Source organism: Salmo salar, chromosome ssa21 (genome assembly GCF_905237065.1).
Source record: "Salmo salar chromosome ssa21, Ssal_v3.1, whole genome shotgun sequence".
NCBI lineage: Eukaryota > Metazoa > Chordata > Actinopteri > Salmoniformes > Salmonidae > Salmo > Salmo salar.
In genome coordinates this window covers 43614745-43640224 of record NC_059462.1, presented here as the reverse complement: position 1 = coordinate 43640224, position 25480 = coordinate 43614745, and the positions used below count along the sequence as shown (strand labels likewise).

Below are 25480 nucleotides of genomic sequence, written 5' to 3'. Positions count from 1 at the left end.
AATAACAAAACATGCTGAAAAGATGATGTGTTGTTCAATGTACATGTAACCAGGTAAAAAAATCTGACCTACTGTTCGTACTTAGGGAAATAGAGCCTGAGAGAAAAGCCCAGTGACTTCAGGCTATTCGGCATGTGAGAGTGGGAAATCTGAGGACCCGGTGTCCAAGTAGGCTACACGTACATATGCGTGAGGCAAACATTTCATCACATTTAACTTGTTTAGTATAGTCCGTTTGAACCTACACTCACTCACATGGCTGTATAGTCCGTTTGTTTGTGTTGTTGGTCTTGGCTAGCTTAATGTACCGGTCGGTAACTAGCTAGCACTCACTCACATGGCTGTATAGTCCGTTTGTTTGTGTTGTTGGTCTTGGCTAGCTTAATGTACCGGTCGGTAACTAGCTAGCACTCACTCACATGGCTGTATAGTCCGATGGTTTGTGTTGTTGGTCTTGGCTAGCTTAATGTACCGGTCGGTAACTAGCTAGCACTCACTCACATGGCTGCCAGGACCGTCATGAAAAGGGGCATGCTGGAATCCCTACAATATGAAGTGATTCTATGTAGTGGGAGCAGGCAATGTTGAAAAGTGATCTTTAGACCTGTTGTACTTTCTCAAAGGTAGTTTTGTAATTGACTAAAACAAGCCCACAACAAGAAAATTGCATTTGAAAAAGGTCACGGATTTGCTGTGGGCCAATGGGGTAACCACAGGTTGTTTTCCCCACAGGCGGGCAGGGACGCAATGTCTTATCTAAAACCGACCGGAACTATTCTAGTCAGAACAGAAACCCACCCAACATTTTCCTATCTTCACTCCTCTGGTGTTGGGAATGGATGGTTTGTTTTAGGGAGATGGGAGCTGCTGCATGGATGGAACTGGGCCAGTCTGTCTGCTGTAACTTCAGCTGGGAGCTGAGAGATCATAATAGGCCCTACGCTCTATCTCCAGTTGACTGAGGAAATGTAATTAACTGCAGAACACAGGCACCTGTGATGCTGGTGGGAGGGGGTGATGAATCAGAGGGGGTGCGTTGCTAGGAGACCATATCAGAAACAGGCGAGAGGAGAGTACGTAATTGGCTGATTATTTGCAGCTCCTGGTACCAGTCTCAGCCTGTTTCAACAAAGTGCTGCCCATTCCAACTACCCCTGCCCCTAACACCAGCCACCCCTAAAATCCAGCTCCCCCCCACCCCCCAAAAAACCTCCCACCCGCCCCAACCTGCTCTCTTTTTGGGGGGATTTGGGTTGCCAGGCAACTGTATTAGACTCATCCAGAGCAGAGCCATAATTGGCTCGTGGTGCTGAGTGTCCATGGCTGGCGGATACAGTCGGCTCCACTTCTCTCTCTCTCTCTCTCTCTCTCTCTCTCTCTCTCTCTCTCTCTCTTCACACACACACACAAACTCTCTCTCGCTCTCTCTCTCTCTTTCTCACACAAACTCTCTCTCTCTCTGCCGGTTACTAGGAGACTCCATCATGCATCCTCGCTTCGCAGAGTTATAATTGGCTGGCATAGCGGTTGGCGTGGCACCGTGGTGGTGGGTCCAAGCCGGCCCTGCTTCATTCTGTCAAGTCTGGAGAGGAGGAGAAGGAGGGAGGGAGGGAGGGAGGGAGGGAGGGAGGGAGGGAGGGAGGGAGGGAGGGAGGGAGGGGGAAATGCAAAGGGGAGGTGCTGATGGTAGTGGAGAGGAGTAGGAGCGTTGGCCAATTACTGGGGAAGGGGTGTGAAACGTTTACTGTCTCGCACCTGTGGCCCCAAGACTCTCCAAAATGACAGAGAGCGGTCCTTGATGACTGACTGCCTGCCTGCCTGTCTGTCTGCCTTTCTGCGTGCCTCTATCCCTGCTTGCCTGCCTCTATTCCTGCCTGCCTGTCTGCCTCCTTGCCTATCTCTGTCTGTATGCCTCCCTGCCTCTATCCCTGCCTTCCTGCATCTATCCCTGCCTGTCTGTCTCTATCCCTCCCTGCCTACCTGCCTATATCCCTGCCTGCCTCCCTGTCTGCCTGCTGCCTGTCTGCCTGTCTCAATCACTCCTTGCTTGTGCCTGCCTCTATCCCTCCCTGTATGCCTGTCTCTATCCACCCCTGTCTGCCTGCCTCTATCCCTCCTTGCCTGTGCCTGCCTCTATCCCTGCCTGCCTCTATCTCTCCCTCTGCCTGCTTCTAGCCCTCTCTGTCTGCCTGCCTCTATCCCTGCCTGTGCCTGCCTCTATCCCTGCCTGCCTCTATCCTTGCCTGCCTCTATCTCTCCCTCTGCCTGCCTCTATCTCTCCCTCTGCCTGTCTCTATCCCTCCCTGTCTGCCTGTCTCTATCCCTCCCTGCCTGTCTGTCTTCCTCTGTCTCACCCTGCTTGTCTGCTTGTCTCTATCCCTGCCTGCCTGTCTCTATCCCTGCCTGCCTGCCTGCCTGCCTGCCTGCCTGCCTGCCTGCCTGCCTGCCTGCCTGCCTGCCTGCCTGCCTGCCTGCCTGCCTGCCTGCCTTCCTCTATCCCTCCCTCCCTGCCTGCCTGGCCTGCCTAACAGGCTCTCATGACAAGGCAACACTGTCTGGGGGTATGATCTGTTATAGCTTTTGCACAGTGGAAGAGAATGGGCAAATAAAAAGCCTCAGGTCTTTTGGCAAAATGTTTATGAGTGTATCAAGAGGCAGAGGCAGATGTTCAGAATGTGTTGCGTTCATATGTTCACCCCAGAGGTAGAGGAGTGTTGTGTGGAGTGTGTTAAGTGGAATCTGGCTGTAAAGTGGTGTGTTGCTGATTCAATGCTGAGGTGTTGCCGTCTCTCTGGCTTCGTCTGAAATGGCATCCTATTCCCTATATAGTGCACTACGCATAGGGCTCTGATCAAAAGTAGTGCACTATATAGGGAATAGGGTGCCATTTTGGATGCACCGTCTTGCTCTAACAGCAGCCAGTACAGGGTCATGACCCAGTACCCAGAATGCCCTCTACTGATTTGAATAATATTTAAAACACAGAAAGGAAAGCACAGCAGATGATCCTGAGGTGTTTCTACCCTGAAATCTGTGTCACACTTCCACAATCTCACCACAGACAACGGATCAAATAATATCTCAAAAGAAACGGAATGAGAAAAGAGAATGGGAAATAAAAAAGGATTTGAGGTATCACTCACAGTCCAGGTGCCTCTTGTATTCCCATCTCATCGTACAACATGGAGGATGAGGGGACATGCATTGCATCATCTCACATCCCTCTGTTCTCCTCTCCTCCTCCGCCACGTCATCTTTTACTTTCTGTTGCATCATCGTGCTCGCAGCAGATTCCACAGTGCTCTGAGATTATGTAAAACAAAACTGCATCACCCTTTACCGTCTGCTGCTGGGGTTGCCTCAGATTTACTTTTGGCAATGAAATCACTGCTAATCAACACCTTTTGTTGCAGGTGTTTTGTAGCAGAATTGGCTTAAATGACTTCAATCAACATATGCAGTACTCCACACAGTACATTGCTGCAAATCAGCAGAATGTGTTTTACCATGCACATTTTCAAAGTTTATTCTTTAATTCTACTGGAGGAAATGAGAACACACTTTTCCATTTACTTTGGGGATTAAAAGGAAAAGCTCCTCGGTGTGATTCTGAGCATCACCAGAGCTGTGTTCTGTAGAGTACCTTCCCTACCTCCATTCATCTCCATTCATCTCCATTCACCACCTTCCCCACCTCCATTCATCTCCATTCATCTCCATTCAACACCTTCCCCACCTCCATTCATCTCCATTCATCTCCATTCACCACCTTCCCCACCTCCATTCATCTCCATTCATCTCCATTCATCTCCATTCACCACCTTCCCCACCTCCATTCATCTCCATTCACCTCCATTCATCTCCATTCATCTCCATTCATCTCCATTCACCACCTTCCCCACCTCCATTCATCTCCATTCATCTCCATTCACCACCTTCCCCACCTCCATTCATCTCCATTCATCTCCATTCACCACCTTCCCCACCTCCATTCATCTCCATTCATCTCCATTCATCTCCATTCACCACCTTCCCCACCTCCATTCATCTCCATTCACCTCCATTCATCTCCATTCATCTCCATTCATCTCCATTGACCTCCATTCACCACCTTCCCCATCTCCATTCACCTCCATTCACCTCCATTCACCACCTTCCCCACCTCCATTCATCTCCATTCATCTCCATTCACCTCCATTCACCTCCATTCACCACCTTCCCCACCTCCATTCATCTCCATTCACCACCTTCCCAACCTCCATTCACCACCTTCCCCAGCTCCATTCATCTCCATTCACCTCCATTCACCTCCATTCACCCCATTCACCTCCATTCACCCCCTTTCTTCTCCATTCACCCCCTTTCTTCTCCATTCACCTCCATTCATCTCCATTCATCTCCATTCACCTCCATTCACCTCCATTCACCACCTTCCCCACCTCCATTCATCTCCATTCACCCCCTTTCTTCTCCATTCACCTCCATTCATCTCCATTCATCTCCATTCACCTCCATTCACCTCCATTCACCACCTTCTCCACCTCCATTCATCTCCATTCACTACCTTTCCCACCTCCATTCACCTCCATTCACCTCCGTTCTTCTCCATTCACCCCCATTCACCTCCATTCACCCCATTCTTCTCCATTCAGCTCCATTTACCTCCATTCACCCCATTCACCTCCATTCACCCCCTTTCTTCTCCATTCACCTCCATTCACCCCCTTTCTTCTCCATTCATCTCCATTCACCACCTTCCCCACCTCCATTCTCCTCCATTCATCTCCATTCATCTGCATCCCCACCTCCATTCACCTCCATTCTTCTCCATTCATCTGCATCCCCACCTCCATTCCCCTCCATTCACCACCATCCCCACCTCCATTCACCACTATCCCCATCTCCATTCACCTCCATTCACCACCATCCCCACCTCCATTCACCTCCATTCACCTCCATTCACCTCCATTCATCTCCATTCACCACCATGTCTCCCATAGGGACCCTCCTCTCCTCACCCTCTACTTCCTCTGTCTCCATAGGGACCCTCCTCTCTCCTCACCCTCTACTTCCTCTGTCTCCATAGGGACCCTCCTCTCCTCACCCTCTTCCTCTGTCTCCCATAGGGACCCTCCTCTCCTCACCCTCTACTTCCTCTGTCTCCATAGGGACCCTCCTCTCCTCACCCTCTACTTCCTCTGTCTCCCATAGGGACCCTCCTCTCTCCTCACCCTCTACTTCCTCTGTCTCCCATAGGGACCCTCCTCTCTCCTCACCCTTACTTCCTCTGTCTCCCATAGGGACCCTCCTCTCTCCTCACCCTCTACTTCCTCTGTCTCCCATAGGGACCCTCCTCTCTCCTCACCCTCTACTTCCTCTGTTTCCCATAGGGACCCTCCTCTCTCCTCACCCTCTACTTCCTCTGTCTCCCATAGGGACCCTCCTCTCCTCACCCTCTACTTCCTCTGTCTCCCATAGGGACTATCCTCTCTCCTCACCCTCTACTTCCTCTGTCTCCATAGGGACTCTCCTCTCTCCTCACCCTCTACTTCCTCTGTTTCCCATAGGGACCCTCCTCTCCTCACCCTCTACTTCCTCTGTCTCCCATAGGGACTCTCCTCTGTCCTCACCCTCTACTTCCTCTGTTTCCCATAGGGACCCTCCTCTCCTCACCCTCTACTTCCTCTGTCTCCCATAGGGACTCTCCTCTCTCCTCACCCTCTACTTCCTCTGTTTCCCATAGGGACCCTCCTCTCCTCACCCTCTACTTGCTCTGTCTCCCATAGGGACCCTCCTCTCTCCTCACCCTCTACTTCCTCTGTCTCCCATAGGGACCCTCCTCTCTCCTCACCCTCTACTTCCTCTGTCTCCATAGGGACTCTCCTCTCTCCTCACCCTCTACTTCCTCTGTCTCCCATAGGGACCCTCCTCTCCTCACCCTCTACATCCTCTGTCTCCATAGGGACTCTCCTCTCTCCTCACCCTCTACTTCCTCTGTCTCCATAGGGACTATCCTCTCTCCTCACCCTCTACTTCCTCTGTCTCCCATAGGGACCCTCCTCTCCTCACCCTCTACTTCCTCTGTCTCCCATAGGGACCCTCCTCTCCTCACCCTCTACTTCCTCTGTCTCCCATAGGGACCCTCCTCTCTCCTCACCCTCTACTTCCTCTGTCTCCCATAGGGACCCTCCTCTCCTCACCCTCTACTTCCTCTGTCTCCCATAGGGACTATCCTCTCTCCTCACCCTCTACTTCCTCTGTCTCCCATAGGGACTCTCCTCTCTCCTCACCCTCTACTTCCTCTGTCTCCCATAGGGACCCTCCTCTCTCCTCACCCTCTACTTCCTCTGTCTCCCATAGGGACCCTCCTCTCTCCTCACCCTCTACTTCCTCTGTCTCCCATAGGGACCCTCCTCTCCTCACCCTCTACTTCCTCTGTTTCCCATAGGGACCCTCCTCTCCTCACCCTCTACTTCCTCTGTCTCCCATAGGGACTCTCCTCTCTCCTCACCCTCTACTTCCTCTGTCTCCCATAGGGACCCTCCTCTCCTCACCCTCTACTTCCTCTGTCTCCATAGGGACTCTCCTCTCTCCTCACCCTCTACTTCCTCTGTCTCCCATAGGGACCCTCCTCTCCTCACCCTCTACTTCCTCTGTCTCCATAGGGACTCTCCTCTCTCCTCACCCTCTACTTCCTCTGTCTCCATAGGGACCCTCCTCTCCTCACCCTCTACTTCCTCTGTCTCCCATAGGGACTATCCTCTCTCCTCACCCTCTACTTCCTCTGTCTCCATAGGGACTATCCTCTCTCCTCACCCTCTACTTCCTCTGTCTCCATAGGGACTCTCCTCTCTCCTCACCCTCTACTTCCTCTGTTTCCCATAGGGACCCTCCTCTCCTCACCCTCTACTTCCTCTGTCTCCCATAGGGACTCTCCTCTCTCCTCACCCTCTACTTCCTCTGTCTCCCATAGGGACCCTCCTCTCTCCTCACCCTCTACTTCCTCTGTCTCCCATAGGGACCCTCCTCTCTCCTCACCCTCTTCCTCTGTCTCCATAGGGACCCTCCCCTCTCCTCACCCTCTACTTCCTCTGTCTCCCATAGGGACTATCCTCTCTCCTCACCCTCTACTTCCTCTGTCTCCCATAGGGACTCTCCTCTCTCCTCACCCTCTACTTCCTCTGTTTCCCATAGGGACCCTCCTCTCTCCTCACCCTCTACTTCCTCTGTCTCCCATAGGGACTCTCCTCTCTCCTCACCCTCTACTTCCTCTGTCTCCCATAGGGACCCTCCTCTCTCCTCACCCTCTACTTCCTCTGTCTCCCATAGGGACTATCCTCTCTCCTCACCCTCTATTTCCTCTGTCTCCCATAGGGACCCTCCTCTCTCCTCACCCTCTACTTCCTCTGTCTCCCATAGGGACCCTCCTCTCTCCTCACCCTCTTCCTCTGTCTCCATAGGGACCCTCCTCTCTCCTCACCCTCTACTTCCTCTGTCTCCCATAGGGACTATCCTCTCTCCTCACCCTTTACTTCCTCTGTCTCCATAGGGACCCTCCCCTCTCCTCACCCTCTACTTCCTCTGTCTCCCATAGGGACCCTCCTCTCTCCTCACCCTCTTCCTCTGTCTCCATAGGGACCCTCCCCTCTCCTCACCCTCTACTTCCTCTGTCTCCATAGGGACCCTCCTCTCCTCACCCTCTACTTCCTCTGTCTCCATAGGGACCCTCCTCTCCTCACCCTCTACTTCCTCTGTCTCCCATAGGGACCCTCCTCTCTCCTCACCCTCTACTTCCTCTGTCTCCCATAGGGACCCTCCTCTCTCCTCACCCTCTACTTCCTCTGTCTCCCATAGGGACCCTCCTCTCTCCTCACCCTCTACTTCCTCTGTCTCCATAGGGACTCTCCTCTCTCCTCACCCTCTACTTCCTCTGTCTCCCATAGGGACCCTCCTCTCTCCTCACCCTCTACTTCCTCTGTCTCCCATAGGGACCCTCCTCTCTCCTCACCCTCTACTTCCTCTGTCTCCATAGGGACCCTCCCCTCTCCTCACCCTCTACTTCCTCTGTCTCCCATAGGGACCCTCCTCTCTCCTCACCCTCATTCTCTGTCTCCATAGGGACCCTCCTCTCCTCACCCTGTACTTCCTCTGTCTCCCATAGGGACCCTCCTCTCTCCTCACCCTCTACTTCCTCTGTCTCCCATAGGGACCCTCCTCTCTCCTCACCCTCTACTTCCTCTGTCTCCCATAGGGACCCTCCTCTCTCCTCACCCTCTACTTCCTCTGTCTCCCATAGGGACTCTCCTCTCTCCTCACCCTCTACTTCCTCTGTCTCCCATAGGGACCCTCCTCTCCTCACCCTCTACTTCCTCTGTCTCCCATAGGGACTATCCTCTCTCCTCACCCTCTACTTCCTCTGTCTCCATAGGGACTATCCTCTCTCCTCACCCTCTACTTCCTCTGTCTCCATAGGGACTCTCCTCTCTCCTCACCCTCTACTTCCTCTGTCTCCATAGGGACTCTCCTCTCTCCTCACCCTCTACTTCCTCCGTCTCCCATAGGGACCCTCCTCTCCTCACCCTCTACTTCCTCTGTCTCCTATAGGGACCCTCCTCTCTCCTCACCCTCTACTTCCTCTGTCTCCCATAGGGACTATCCTCTCTCCTCACCCTCTATTTCCTCTGTCTCCATAGGGACCCTCCCCTCTCCTCACCCTCTTCCTCTGTCTCCATAGGGACCCTCCTCTCTCCTCACCCTCTACTTCCTCTGTCTCCCATAGGGACCCTCCCCTCTCCTCACCCTCTACTTCCTCTGTCTCCCATAGGGACCCTCCTCTCCTCACCCTCTTCCTCTGTCTCCATAGGGACCCTCCTCTCCTCACCCTCTACTTCCTCTGTCTCCCATAGGGACTATCCTCTCTCCTCACCCTTTACTTCCTCTGTCTCCATAGGGACCCTCCCCTCTCCTCACCCTCTACTTCCTCTGTCTCCCATAGGGACCCTCCTCTCTCCTCACCCTCTTCCTCTGTCTCCATAGGGACCCTCCTCTCCTCACCCTCTACTTCCTCTGTCTCCCATAGGGACTATCCTCTCTTCACCCTCTTCCTCTGTCTCCATAGGGACCCTCCTCTCCTCACCCTCTACTTCCTCTGTCTCCCATAGGGACTATCCTCTCTCCTCACCCTTTACTTCCTCTGTCTCCATAGGGACCCTCCCCTCTCCTCACCCTCTACTTCCTCTGTCTCCCATAGGGACCCTCCTCTCTCCTCACCCTCTTCCTGTGTCTCCATAGGGACCCTCCTCTCCTCACCCTCTACTTCCTCTGTCTCCCATAGGGACTATCCTCTCTCCTCACCCTCTACTTCCTCTGTCTCCATAGGGACTCTCCTCTCTCCTCACCCTCTACTTCCTCTGTTTCCCATAGGGACCCTCCTCTCCTCACCCTCTACTTCCTCTGTCTCCCATAGGGACTCTCCTCTCTCCTCACCCTCTACTTCCTCTGTCTCCCATAGGGACCCTCCTCTCTCCTCACCCTCTACTTCCTCTGTCTCCCATAGGGACTATCCTCTCTCCTCACCCTCTACTTCCTCTGTCTCCCATAGGGACCCTCCTCTCTCCTCACCCTCTACTTCCTCTGTCTCCCATAGGGACCCTCCTCTCTCCTCACCCTCTTCCTCTGTCTCCATAGGGACCCTCCCCTCTCCTCACCCTCTACTTCCTATGTCTCCCATAGGGACTATCCTCTCTCCTCACCCTTTACTTCCTCTGTCTCCATAGGGACCCTCCCCTCTCCTCACCCTCTACTTCCTCTGTCTCCATAGGGACCCTCCCCTCTCCTCACCCTCTACTTCCTCTGTCTCCATAGGGACCCTCCTCTCCTCACCCTCTACTTCCTCTGTCTCCATAGGGACCCTCCTCTCCTCACCCTCTACTTCCTCTGTCTCCTATAGGGACCCTCCTCTCTCCTCACCCTCTACTTCCTCTGTCTCCCATAGGGACCCTCCTCTCTCCTCACCCTCTACTTCCTCTGTCTCCCATAGGGACCCTCCTCTCTCCTCACCCTCTACTTCCTCTGTCTCCATAGGGACTCTCCTCTCTCCTCACCCTCTACTTCCTCTGTCTCCCATAGGGACCCTCCTCTCTCCTCACCCGCTACTTCCTCTGTCTCCCATAGGGACCCTCCTCTCTCCTCACCCTCTACTTCCTCTGTCTCCATAGGGACCCTCCTCTCCTCACCCTCTTCCTCTGTCTCCATAGGGACCCTCCTCTCCTCACCCTGTACTTCCTCTGTCTCCCATAGGGACCCTCCTCTCTCCTCACCCTCTACTTCCTCTGTCTCCCATAGGGACCCTCCTCTCTCCTCACCCTCTACTTCCTCTGTCTCCATAGGGACTATCCTCTCTCCTCACCCTCTACTTCCTCTGTCTCCCATAGGGACCCTCCTCTCTCCTCACCCTCTACTTCCTCTGTCTCCCATAGGGACTATCCTCTCTCCTCACCCTCTACTTCCTCTGTCTCCCATAGGGACCCTCCTCTCCTCACCCTCTACTTCCTCTGTCTCCCATAGGGACCCTCCCTCTCCTCACCCTCTACTTCCTCTGTCTCCTATAGGGACCCTCCTCTCTCCTCACCCTCTTCCTCTGTCTCCATAGGGACCCTCCCCTCTCCTCACCCTCTACTTCCTCTGTCTCCCATAGGGACTATCCTCTCTCCTCACCCTTTACTTCCTCTGTCTCCCATAGGGACCCTCCTCTCTCCTCACCCTCTACTTCCTCTGTCTCCCATAGGGACCCTCCTCTCTCCTCACCCTCTACTTCCTCTGTCTCCCATAGGGACTATCCTCTCTCCTCACCCTCTACTTCCTCTGTCTCCATAGGGACCCTCCCCTCTCCTCACCCTCTACTTCCTCTGTCTCCCATAGGGACCCTCCTCTCCTCACCCTCTTCCTCTGTCTCCATAGGGACTCTCCTCTCTCCTCACCCTCTATTTCCTCTGTCTCCATAGGGACTCTCCTCTCTCCTCACCCTCTACTTCCTCTGTCTCCATAGGGACCCTCCTCTCTCCTCACCCTCTACTTCCTCTGTTTCCCATAGGGACTCTCCTCTCTCCTCACCCTCTACTTCCTCTGTCTCCCATAGGGACCCTCCTCTCCTCACCCTCTATTTCCTCTGTCTCCCATAGGGACTCTCCTCTCTCCTCACCCTCTACTTCCTCTGTCTCCCATAGGGACTATCCTCTCTCCTCACCCTCTATTTCCTCTGTCTCCCATAGGGACCCTCCTCTCTCCTCACCCTCTACTTCCTCTGTCTCCCATAGGGACCCTCCTCTCTCCTCACCCTCTACTTCCTCTGTCTCCATAGGGACCCTCCCCTCTCCTCACCCTCTACTTCCTCTGTCTCCCATAGGGACTATCCTCTCTCCTCACCCTTTACTTCCTCTGTCTCCATAGGGACCCTCCCCTCTCCTCACCCTCTACTTCCTCTGTCTCCCATAGGGACCCTCCTCTCTCCTCACCCTCTACTTCCTCTGTCTCCCATAGGGACCCTCCTCTCTCCTCACCCTCTACTTCCTCTGTCTCCATAGGGACTCTCCTCTCTCCTCACCCTCTACTTCCTCTGTCTCCCATAGGGACACTCCTCTCTCCTCACCCGCTACTTCCTCTGTCTCCCATAGGGACCCTCCTCTCTCCTCACCCTCTACTTCCTCTGTCTCCATAGGGACCCTCCCCTCTCCTCACCCTCTACTTCCTCTGTCTCCCATAGGGACCCTCCTCTCTCCTCACCCTCTTCCTCTGTCTCCCATAGGGACCCTCCTCTCCTCACCCTGTACTTCCTCTGTCTCCGATAGGGACCCTCCTCTCTCCTCACCCTCTACTTCCTCTGTCTCCCATAGGGACCCTCCTCTCTCCTCACCCTCTACTTCCTCTGTCTCCATAGGGACTCTCCTCTCTCCTCACCCTCTACTTCCTCTGTCTCCCATAGGGACCCTCCTCTCTCCTCACCCGCTACTTCCTCTGTCTCCCATAGGGACCCTCCTCTCTCCTCACCCTCTACTTCCTCTGTATCCATAGGGACCCTCCCCTCTCCTCACCCTCTACTTCCTCTGTCTCCCATAGGGACCCTCCTCTCTCCTCACCCTCTTCCTCTGTCTCCATAGGGACCCTCCTCTCCTCACCCTCTACTTCCTCTGTCTCCCATAGGGACTATCCTCTCTCCTCACCCTCTACTTCCTCTGTCTCCATAGGGACTCTCCTCTCTCCTCACCCTCTACTTCCTCTGTTTCCCATAGGGACCCTCCTCTCCTCACCCTCTACATCCTCTGTCTCCCATAGGGACTATCCTCTCTCGTCACCCTTTACTTCCTCTGTCTCCATAGGGACCCTCCCCTCTCCTCACCCTCTACTTCCTCTGTCTCCCATAGGGACCCTCCTCTCTCCTCACCCTCTACTTCCTCTGTCTCCATAGGGACCCTCCTCTCTCCTCACCCTCTACTTCCTCTGTCTCCATAGGGACTCTCCTCTCTCCTCACCCTCTACTTCCTCTGTCTCCATAGGGACCCTCCCCTCTCCTCACCCTCTACTTCCTCTGTCTCCCATAGGGACTCTCCTCTCTCCTCACCCTCTACTTCCTCTGTCTCCATAGGGACCCTCCTCTCTCCTCACCCTCTACTTCCTCTGTCTCCCATAGGGACCCTCCTCTCTCCTCACCCTCTACTTCCTCTGTCTCCCATAGGGACCCTCCTCTCCTCACCCTCTACTTCCTCTGTCTCCCGTAGGGACTATCCTCTCTCCTCACCCTCTACTTCCTCTGTCTCCCATAGGGACTCTCCTCTCTCCTCACCCTCTACTTCCTCTGTCTCCCATAGGGACTCTCCTCTCTCCTCACCCTCTACTTCCTCTGTCTCCATAGGGACTCTCCTCTCTCCTCACCCTCTACTTCCTCTGTCTCCCATAGGGACACTCCTCTCTCCTCACCCGCTACTTCCTCTGTCTCCCATAGGGACCCTCCTCTCTCCTCACCCTCTACTTCCTCTGTCTCCCATAGGGACCCTCCTCTCTCCTCACCCTCTTCCTCTGTCTCCCATAGGGACCCTCCTCTCTCCTCACCCTCTTCTTCCTCTGTCTCCATAGGGACCCTCCTCTCCTCACCCTGTACTTCCTCTGTCTCCCATAGGGACCCTCCTCTCTCCTCACCCTCTACTTCCTCTGTCTCCCATAGGGACCCTCCTCTCCTCACCCTCTACTTCCTCTGTCTCCCATAGGGACCCTCCTCTCTCCTCACCCTCTACTTCCTCTGTCTCCCATAGGGACTCTCCTCTCTCCTCACCCTCTACTTCCTCTGTCTCCCATAGGGACCCTCCTCTCTCCTCACCCTCTACTTCCTCTGTCTCCATAGGGAATCTCCTCTCTCCTCACCCTCTACTTCCTCTGTCTCCCATAGGGACCCTCCTCTCTCCTCACCCTCTACTTCCTCTGTCTCCCACTGTCGCCTGTGATTTGGACATACCACTGCTCTCCCGATTGAGCCGCTTAGATTTCACTTTATGGCACTTTAGTCTAGTTAGGAAGATTGGTAGACATGGTGATCAGGGGAGACGGTGGCAGCTGGCTGACTGGAAGTACGGTATTACTTCCCATTAAGCGTCATTAAGATCCCAATTATCGTTACCACCCCCGGATCTGAATCAACCGCGGCAGCAGTGCTCGACAGCACCAGGGCAGGTGCCACCCCAAAACCTTCCCCGAATTTAGCCCCCTCCCACCCCCCACCCACCAGGTCCAGGCCCAGGCCCATTCGAACACAGCCAGCCTGGTCCCCAGGAGGGGTACCTCAGGGTCCGGATCCCCCCCCTCCGCACCCTGCTGCACCCGCCTTTCACATCCCAAAAGGGATTTTTTTTTTACCAGGGAGATAAAAATACAACATGTGAACAATAGATATCTCCCTCTCCCATCTGTTTAACTGGGGAGAAATTCATTAGAATTTCAGATCTCTCCGCAGGGGGTCAGGGAGCAGAGAGGAGAGGAGGATGACGGGGGCAGAGGAAAGAAGAAAAAAAGGTTTTGTTTTTCACGGTGATTTTAGTTTTAGGACGATGAATTAATATAGGTTTGCTGAAAGACTTCATTTAGAGAACTCTCTGAGTTTCAGGCTGGCTAATTGACATGATTGGTAAAACCCTGTGGTAAATAAGCCTGGGTGTGTTATCCTGGGCTTTGTAACTACGGTAACACAGGTACATTAACTAGCTGGGAGGAGCTCATCTGTGGCTGCTTGGTGATGTTGTAGCAGTTTACATCTCACTATTCCCACCTTAAAACAGAAAATAACTGTTGTATTCAGGTCACAGCTGTTTAACGTTTTCTTTTCTCTGTCTGTCTTGTCAGGTGAGAAACCGTACAAGTGCTCCTGGGAGGGCTGTGAGTGGCGTTTCGCCCGGAGCGATGAGTTGACAAGGCACTATCGCAAACACACAGGGGCCAAACCATTCAAGTGTAACCACTGTGACAGGTATGTACCACACACGCCAACATCAACTGCACACACACACTTTGCATGTCACCGACCAAATGGTATAGAAGTGACAGCAGATAGGACATGATCTGCATGTGACAGAGAAATGATCTATCTCAAACAAACACAAGTACATCAATACACTGTGCACTACAGTAACCACGTGTACATTGATGGTGGAAGGGGGAGTTAGCCGTATATAATGTAAAGCGCTTTGAGCTGTAGAAAAATATTTGCTACGTAAATGCAAGTCATCGCTGTAATGTCCCCTCAGACAGCCCCAGTCCCAGTAGCAATGCTCTTCCTCTCTGTCTCCGTTTCCCTCTCTGTCTCCGTTTCCCTCTCTGTCCTCATCATGTGCATAGCAGCACTCTACAGACTGGCTCTCCTCGCGTCCCTGGCAGTTAACACAGGATCTGCTCCAGTCTGCTGAATAACTCAGTCACAGGCCAGTCCTATGTTACCCTGTGAATAGGCCGTTCTCACACGCTGCTCTACCCTGCTTCCCCTGCTGATGGTACTGGCAGGGCTGCATGCTGACACTATCAGTAAAAGCACAAGTGGAAAAAAGTGAGATGGTTATATAACAGAAGAAACAAGGAACTAAGGAGAAAGAGAGAGCGACCAAACACGAACCAGATTGGGCAAGCAGACACTCTCTCCTCACACACTCATACACACACTCATACACACACCCGTTCATACACACACCGTTCACACACTCATACACACACCCATTCACACACCCATTCACACACCCATTCACACACCGTTCAAACTCATACACACACCCGTTCATACACACACCGTTCACACACTCATACACACACCCGTTCACACACCCATTCACACACCCATTCACACACCGTTCAAACTCATTCACACACCGTTCAAACTCATTCACACACCGTTCAAACTCATACACACAGTCATATACACACCGTTCACACACTCATTCACACACCCGTTCATACACACACTCGTACACACACTCGTACACACACCCGTTCACATAACCCGTTCACACACCGGACACACACTCGTACACACACTCGTACACACACTCGTACACACACCCGTTCACACACTCGTACACACACCCGTTCACACACTCATACACAGAAGATCATCCATTTTCGAACAACAGACACAGTGACACTCATCAGACCCCTCTGTCCTGCTGGATACACAAAGGAGTGTGTGTGTGTGTGTGTGTGTGTGTGTGTGTGTGTGTGTGTGTGTGTGTGTGTGTGTGTGTGTGTGTGTGTGTGTGTGTGTGTGTCTGACAGAGAGGGCACATTTGCATTAGTGTGGGTCTGTGATTGATAAGCTGTCAGGTGATAATAGCAGGAGGCAGTCAACCTGTACGTGTCCCAAAAGGCACCCTATTCCCTACAATAGTGCACTACTTTTGACCAGAGCCTATAGGGAATACCAGGAGAGGGTAACATTTGGGAGGCAGACCCTGTCTTTACACACAGGCAACACTTACACACTGGGGCCAAGGCGCAAGCTGATCGCTCCAGGTGGAACCACAATTACCCAGCTCCCTCTCTGTCCCCCTCCAGAAGGGGACCGCTTTCCAAAATCCACCATCTCCCTCCCTCCACACACACACACACACACACACACACACACACACACACACACACACACACACACACACACACACACACACACACACACACACACACACACACACACACACACACACACACACACATTATCCTAGACCAGCCTTAGCCACTGTATATAATACACCATAGCCCCACTCAAGCCCCCAACTCAGGAGAGTGCATAATCACATCCATGTTCACACACTCATTACCAGCATATATGTTGGCTGTTGGCTAACAATGGGGCTATTTGTAGTAAGCCTACTACAGTTACGGGAAGTCCAGATGCCAGGCCAGCTTTAGATACACACACAGCCTCCAGGACTTGGATGTGAGCTCAGCCAGCCAGCCAACTAGTTCAGACACTCAGACTCTCTCTCTTTCTCGCTCTTTCTCTCTCTCTCTCTCTCTCTTTCTCTCTCTCTCTCTTACTCTCTCTTTCTCTCTCTCTCTTTCTCTCTCTCTCTCTAACGTGTGTCCTAGGTGACTCTAATTGGACCCTCCCAGTCCCTCTAGTTTAGGTTTTAACCTAACCCCCTCCTGATCACTGCATGTTCTGCTGACACACACATACTATATACCAGGGTTACCCAACTGATGGCCAACCGGACTAATTTGGCCCACAAATGATGTTATTTGGCCCCCCAAATTTGGACATCAAATTTGAATTTTGAAAATCTGTCCCCAGGCATAGAGAGATACTGTATACAGTATGTGATCGCATACAAATGAATTTTGGAAATCTGTCCCCAGGCATAGAGAGATACTGTATACAGTATGTGATCGCATACAAATGTTAGCAAGGTTTGAAATGATCGTTTTTTTAGTCAAATATTCTATATCTGTTTGGGTGTGTGGGTGTGTCTGACAGAGAGGGTACATTAGGCTGTGATTGCTAAACTTTCAGGTGATAATAGTAGGAAGCTGTCAGCATACCACCCTGCATCCCACTGCTGGCTTGCCTCTGAAGCCAAGCAGGGTTGGTCCTGGTTGGTCCTGGATGGGAGACCAGATGCTGCTGGAAGTGATGTTGGAGGGCCAGTAGGAGGCACTCTTTCCTCTGGTCTAAAAAATAACATTTAAAAAAAGAATCCCAATCCCCCAGGGCAGTGATTGGGGACATTGCCCTGTGTAGAGTGCTGTCTTTCAGATGGGACATTAAACAGGTGTTCTGACTCACTGTGGTCAATAAAGATCCCATGGCACTTATTGTAAGAGTAGGGGTGTTAACCCCAGTGTCCTGGATAAATTCCCAATCTACCTCTCATACCATCATGGCCACCTAATCATCCCCAGATACCAATTGGCTCATTCATCTCCCCGTAACTATTCCCCAGGTCGCTGCTGTAAATGAGAATGTGTTCAACTTACCTGGTTAAAAAAAACATTTGTAATTTTGTTCCGGTCCCCTGACAATCCGCTCAAGATAAAAATAGTCCTGTGGCTGAATGTAGTCGATGATCCCTGCTATATACACACTCGCAAATACTCCCATGCACATCTTTCTGTCACAGAGACAAATAGAAGATAAATGAAAGGAAGGAAGGAAATGTGAGGCACAGCATTGCAGTAGGTGTGTGATAAAGAACACCCAGAGTGGAGCTGGCTGGATCACTACCTATAACTCATCTGCTGATTATGTCTTAGTAGTATTTCACTCACACTGGGAAACGGCTGTAAAATGGCTGCCAAAACACTGAGTGTGAATAAGATGACAGAGGGAGCATCCCAAATGGCACCCTATTCCCAAAATAGTCCACTACTTTTGACCATGGCCCAATGTGACCCTATTCTCTATATAGTGCACTACTTTTGACCAGAGCCCTATGGGCCCTGAATTAATGCACTATACGTGAAAGTATTCAGACCACTTGACTTTTTCCATATTTCTTTTATGTTACAGCCTTATTCTAAAATTGATTAAATTGCATTTTTGCCTTGTCAATCTACACACAATATCCCATAATGACTGTGAAGCCTTTGTGATTGATGAAGCTCTCATCTTAAAAGCACATTCAAATGATTGTCTTGTTGATGTTGTCCTCTGAAACAGATTGTGGCCACTCCTAAATGAATGGTAATGATACACGGAATAGATAAATATGGATGGTAATGCATTAAGCATCTGTCCCTCTCGTCTGTCAGTCAGCTGTCTGAGCTGAAGCTCCTAGCTAAACAAACAGTAGACTGGATCTGCATCCCAAATGGCATCCTATCCCCTAGATAGTGCACTACTTTTGACCAGAGCCCTGGTCAAAAGATGTGCACTATAAAGGGAATAGGGTGCCATTTGGGATGCAGGCTGGAACATAGGTTAACTCAACCCTGTCTTCTGCTGGGCCTTTGAAGCGTCTTGTGAGTGACGCGGCAACCATCAAACAGGCGCGTTGATCTCCCCTCTGTGAGGCAGCCTGTTCAGGCACCTTAGGGAACGCCTAGCTGGATGGGCCAGGAGGAACTCACATTACCATCAGAATGGGAGAAAGTTGAACAGTAAACACAGCCAGTGTGTTGAGCTCTGAGCCCCTCTGTCATCCTTTCCGATACACACACAGGAACGTCATTAATTCTGCCTAATCAAGCTGGGACCTCCTGCAGGGCGAGGTAGAGGGGTGCAGGGGGGACGGGACGGGGGGCGTACCAGCTGGTGTGGCAGTCTCTGACAGTGACTTGGAGGGCCATCTGTCCAGCCAGCGGACCTTACTCAGCCCCCACTGGCCCTCTAGCAGTCACACCAGACAAGTACAACATGGTCAGTTCAAAAGGAAGGTGTGACGGAAGGAGAGAGAGAGAAAGGGAGAGAAAGAGAATACATTAAATTAAAGAGAAAAGTCTTGAAGTCTTGCATAGCAACCTGCGCTGAGAGAGAGACTGAGAGAGAGAGAGACTGCGAGAGAGAGAGACTGCGAGAGAGAGACTGCGAGAGAGAGAGACTGCGAGAGAGAGAGAGAGACTGAGAGAGAGAGAGACTGAGAGAGAAAAGACTGCGAGAAGAGACTGCGAGAGAGAGAGACTGCGAGAGAGAGAGACTGAGAGAGAGAGACTGAGAGAGAGAGAGACTGAGAGAGAGACTGCGAGAGAAAGAGACAGAGAGAGAGACAGAGAGAGAGAGACTGAGAGAGAGAGACTGCGAGACAGAGAGACTGCAAGAGAGAGAGACTGCAAGAGAGAGAGACTGCGAGACTGGCTAAAAATACTTGAATCAGTTATAGAACCCATTGCCCTTTATGGTTGTGAGGTCTGGGGTCCACTCACCAACCAAGAATTCACAAAATGGGACAAACACCAAATTGAGACTCTGCACGCAGAATTCTGCAAAATATCCTCCGTGTACAACGTAAAACACCAAATAATGCATGCAGAGCAGAATTATGGTGATACCCGCTAATTATCAAAATCCAGAAACGAGCCGTTAAATTCTACAACCACCTAAAAGGAAGTGATTCCCAAACCTTCCATAACAAAGCCATCACCTACAGAGAGATGAACCTGGAGAAGAGTCCCCTAAGCAAGCTGGTGCTGGGGCTCTGTTCACAAACACAAACACACCCCACAGAGCCCCAGGACAGCAACACAATTACACCCAACCAAATCATGAGAAACAAAAAGATAATTACTTGATACATTGGAAAGAATTAACAAAAAAACAGAGCAAACTAGAATGCTATTTGGCCCTAAACAGAGAGTACACAGTGGCAGAATACCTGACCACTGTGACTGACCCAAACTTAAGGAAAGCTTTGACTATGTACAGACTCAGTGAGCATAGCCTTGCTATTGAGAAAGGCCGCCGTAGGCAGACCTGGCTCTCAAGAGAAGACAGGCTATGTGCACACTGCCCAGAAAATGAGGTGGAAACTGAGCTGCACTTCCTAACCTCCTGCCCAATGTATGACCATATTAGAGACACATATTTCCCTCAGATTACACAGATCCACAAAGAATTAAAAAACAAACCCGATTTTGATAAACTCCCATCTACTGGGTGAAATACCACAGTGTGCCATCACAGCAGCAATATTTATGACCTGTTGCCACAAGAAAAGGGCAACCAGTGAAGAACAAACACCATTGTAAATACAACCCATATTTATGCTTATTTATTTTCCCTTTTGCACTTTAACCATTTGTACATCGTTACAACACTGTATATATACATAATATGACATTTGTAATGTCTTTATTATTTTGGAACTTCTGTGAGTGGAATGTTTACTGTTCATTTTTATTGTTTATTTCACTTTTGTATATTATCTACCTCACTTGCTTTGGCAATGTTAACATATGTTTCCCATGCCAATAAAGCCCATTGAATTGAATGAATTGCGAGAGATGCGAGAGAGACTGCGAGACTGCGAGAGAAAGAGAGAGAGAGAAAGACTGCGAGACTGCAGAGAGAGAGAGAGAGAGAGAAAGAGAGAGAAAGAGAGAAAGACTGCGAGACTGCGAGAGAGAGAGAAAGACTGCGAGAGAGAGAGAGACTGCGAGAGAGAGAGAGAGAGAGACTGCGAGAGAGAGAGACTACGAGAGAGAGACTGCGAGAGAGAGAGAGACTGCGGAGAGAGAGAGAGAGAGAGAGAGACTGCGAGAGAGAGAGAGACTGCGAGAGACTGCGAGAGAGAGACTGCGAGAGACTGCGAGAGAGAGAGAGAGACTGCGAGAGAGAGAGAGACTGCGAGAGACTGCGAGAGAGAGAGAGAGAGAGAGACTGCGAGAGAGAGAGACTGAGAGAGAGACTGTGAGAGTGAGACTGCGAGAGTGAGACTGCGAGAGAGAGACAGCGAGAGAGAGAGCGAGACTGCATTCTCTTTCATAACTGTTCAGCGTTCTCCCACCACCTGTACACACCACGGCTAGCTGGAGAAATAGCCCATCATAGCTGTCTGGATAGAGAGAAACCTCTTCTGGATTTAAATTGCAGAGCTGTCTTTGGACAAATTAATAATGGATACAGCCATCGGCAAATTGAATTTTTAATTCCTCATTTCTCTCTCCCACATTTTGTTTTCTAGCTTGCTTTATTCATTTCAGTTGTGATTCATTTTATTGCTTTGCATGAGTGTAATAGGATAATCCACCCTTACAGCCCTGTAAAAGTAAAAGACATGTGGCGTATATTCTCCCTGTTTGCTGTTATTTATCACCCTCCCCAGTAGCAGTATCCAGTGAGCTTAATCGATTAGTACCGAAACAGGCCTATGGGCCGTCCCCCCACGCCTGTTCACATGTCATGACTCTAACTAATAAGGGGTTTCTGCGATAGTATTTCACCTCTAGCTGTGGTATACATCGCAGAACCGGGGACCTTGATTTGTGGCTGCGTTGTGGAGAATTACCACACATGCTCTTTAACAAACAGAGAACGAGCAATCCTGTTGCTGAACTGGCATGTCCTCGTTTTGACTAACACTTAGGTGATAAAAATTAAGCAAGATGTAATTTATTATTAAGAGGCAAATGTTTTTTGTCCTTGAAAGTCTTCACTCCCATCTGTACACGTGTTACACAGCTCTTTGTTTTCTCACCCACACCAGCTGCTGATTTAGGCTCGCTGAACACAGATTATTAAACACATTTCTTTCTGTTTCATTTGCATCTTTGTCAGTGTTTGTCATTTTGTGTGGCTCAGTTGGTAGAGCGTAGCGCTTGCAACGCCAGAGTTATGGATTCGATTCCCACGGGAGACCAGTTTCGAAAAAAGTATGAAAATGTATTCACTCACTACTGTAAGTCGCTCTGGATAAGAGCGTCTGCTAAATGACTAACATGTCCAATGTAAATGTACCAGCAGCAGGAGAGCAGTGTCTGTTGAATATGTCACTTATCACTGATTTCTACCCAGATTATCTGAATGTCCATTTAAACCTCAACAGTTATCCAGCTAACATCTGGATGTACAGTTTAGAATCTGAGTATCCATCTTACTAAAGGCACAGATCAGTCATGCAGAAATGAAACTTTCAGCCTCTCGATTACCTCCCTGAATGCGTAACCATGTTTACCTACTGTTATTGAGTAACATAGAGTTTGACTTCCCCCACTAACAACCTCTTCTCTCTTTATTTCACTTCTCTCCAGGTGTTTCTCCAGGTCAGATCACTTGGCGTTGCACATGAAGAGGCACATCTAAGAGAGAGGGAGGAGGAAAGCGAGGAAGAAGAGCGAGAGAAGGGAGATAGGAGAGAAGAAGAAGTAGGCAGGAGGGAAGACGAACCACACACCAGCTCCAGCTCTCATCATCCCGAGGCTGTCCCTGCCACCTGAGACCTGACACTAGAAGCATAGTATAGGGGATGACACGCTGGACGGATGTATGCCACGACCCGGGATGGACGGATGGTTGGCGAGGACAGATGGAGTGATGGAGGGAAAGAGAAGGAGGAGGAGGAGCTTGTTTTTTTTTTTATTCACACTTCCGTGATTCACACATCTCTACTCAACAGTCTACAACTCTCCTTTATTGCACCCTCTGATTAGCCATGCCTTGGTCTGATCCACGCCTGGTAACTCAGACACTGCCAAACCAATACGCTGATCCAGTTACAACCCATTTACACTCTACTGTTTATTTTATGTACATTTAAACTATAGAGCAACTTGGGAAAGGAGATGGTTCACCCAGAATAAACTGCTACATTTTGACACGCCAATCGTCAGTGACTTGCAGAAGCAACGATGGGCATCCCAAACCATCAACAACTATTGGCCATTTTATTCTGGTGTGCTGTTTCCCAATCCCATCACAATGTTTTAGGGGTGTCTCTACCCTCACCAAGCCGTGTGAAATAACAACAATGCCAGAATAGCGAGAAGAGAGAGACCAATGGAACTAGTGGCCAATCCGTCAGTGGCGCCCCCGTCTGTGGGAGGAGGGTCTGACACTTAAGAGAGTGAGCTCTGTGACCGTGATGCGGACTTCCTAGGCTCTCCTGTAGGAGGCGCTCTGCTCTCCTCTCTCACCTTCACTCCTGCCACCTCACAGGCAACATCTAACAAATGCGCAGCGACACTTTCTTGCCTTTGTTTTTTAAAGACAATTAATTATTATGATTAAGAATAAAGGTCTGTTTTCTCTCAGCTGAAATGTCTTAAAAATTCACTGAAGGAAAAAAACTAAAACAGTTTATGTACAAACGAAGAACGATGTGCACATTCAAGGGAGGAACAACGAATGAACTTACCCCAACCCGAATGCACAGGCTAAACTCAGTAGCCGCTATCTGGCACTGATAGCTAAGAAGATGGAAAAACAAAAAAGAAATCACATGAACGCTGAAAGAAAAAGGATTTGTATTGTTGGCCTGATATGAAAGGAAAGGCCGTCTGTTATCCACTCTGTGTTTTTCTCCGATGTGATCCAGCTGAAAACAAACCTTGGCGGGACCTTCGAGGCTTCATCACCAAGCCAGGACCAGAACAGAACAGAAAACTGGAAAATGTTTGCTTTGTTTGTGTGGATTGTGGAACTCCACCATGGAAACCCCTATCTCCTCCAGTATGGAGGGGCCTGGGAGGCTGGTCTGCTGTGACCACATCCCCTATTTGGGAGACTAGGGACCTGATAGGCTACTGGACATGAATCTGGGTATTAGAAAGGACAACTTGGCCTCATCATCCCAGAGGGACTTGCCTGTTTCGTATCCATTGTCTGCACTGACTTTTTCAATGTTATCTGTGCTTTTTTTCATACAGTACAACAAAAAAAAATTAAAAAATTATACAAATAAAAAAGACTGCATAAAAATACTAAAAAAAATACTACACAAAAAAAACTATTCCGTCTCTCTCACACCGTACAGGCACGTAGACACACACCAACACACAGAACAGCTTCTTTGCTCATGGCTCCACTTTGAGATAAGGAAAATATATGATTGAGTTAATGAACAGAGCTGGAAAGCAAAGCACTGCATGGCAGCTTCTCACACTCGGATCGCTTCCCGGAATCATTTGTTCTGCTCCAAATTTTTCACAGTAGGATTTTTTAGCAATTGTTGTTTTGTAGATGAAGATCTGATTCCGCTGGAGGTAACGGCTTTGAAGTGAGAAAACGAGCTCATTCTCATGTTCAAACAATCTCAGTCTCTGTATGTTAACAATCAGCTTCAACAGCATGGGACCAGATTCCTCTGCCCCAGGTCTATGAAGTCTTACATAGCCTTGCAATCAGGGCATTAATACCAATACCACTGTCACTAATACTGTCACGATTACTGTACCCACGAACTTCCCCTCTTACATAAACCCTGGCCTCCTCACATCAGTTTTAATGGCTGCTGTATCAGAATAGATGCCATTACTGTCTCTATAGTAATGTGTGTGTTTCAGCCTTGCCAGACTCTCCTAGATGGTCCCAGAACTGCCCTCAGGGGGGCCGGTGGAGCTCAGAACAATCGATACCAAAAACCTCCAGCGCGGAACTGCCCTCGAGCCACGGGCAGGGTCTGGCACAGAACACAGCGGCATCTGGGAAGCCGACCGTCTCCATACTAGGCCTCTTAGCTCCACCGCGGCAGCTTTCTCTACAAACACAAAACAAGACAAGTCTCTCGACAACAAGACGATGTAAAACAAGACAAGTCTCTCGACAACAAGACGATGTAAAACAAGACAAGTCTCTCGACAACAAGACGATGTAAAACAAGACAAGTCTCTCGACAACAAGACGATGTAAAACAAGACAAGTCTCTCGACAACAAGACGATGTAAAACAAGACAAGTCTCTCGACAACAAGACGATGTAAAACAAGAGATTGAGATGATCTTTGTGTTTTGATTCCACTTTTTAGTTGGAACTTCTTCCTTGTTGTTTTGTTGTTGTTTTAACACTACAATTATTATTTTTGTTGCCATGGTGGATGATGCAAGGTCATGCCAAAATGTAAGAAATGCAGGGGGGCGGGTTTTGAACGACCTCCCCACTTCTATGTACAATCATGTAGGGTTTGTTTGTGGCACTTTGTGCAGGATTGGCGATGGTATGTCTGTGTGTGTCCCAATGCGAGCTATAGCACGGCACATCCGTTGGAAACATAGTGAATTTAATTTGCGTTGTGAGGAAAAATACTACTAGTAGACTGGTGGCCAAACTAACAGTGTTGGAGACTGGGATTGTACTGTGTGTTGGTTGATCCGTTCATTCTAACAGAGCTTTCAATCTATCTAGCAATGGCTGACAATATTGTTTTGTTTTGTTTTTGTTTCTGACGTTTTATTTTCTCTTCAAACCACTCAAATCACTTTAATTTGGGATCACAGAGCAGAATGATGGAAAAAACAACCAGTAAAACTCAAACCATACGTCATACACTTCAATGGCCCCTCCAATAGGTTCAAGCAAATGAAAACTTTT

General features: G+C 50.1%; 1 protein-coding gene across 1 annotated transcript in view; it reads left to right on the top strand.

Moving 5' to 3' along the window:
- The window catches only part of LOC106582375 (Krueppel-like factor 7), a 156363-nt gene extending 131506 nt beyond the window's left edge, over nucleotides 1-24857 (top strand). The window contains exons 3-4 of the mRNA XM_014165432.2: nucleotides 14386-14509; nucleotides 22207-24857. Of these exons, the coding sequence (XP_014020907.2) occupies nucleotides 14386-14509; nucleotides 22207-22258 (176 nt within the window). The 3' untranslated portion in view covers nucleotides 22259-24857. The remainder of the gene's footprint in view (nucleotides 1-14385; nucleotides 14510-22206) is intronic.
- Nucleotides 24858-25480: the final 623 nt, after the last annotated feature.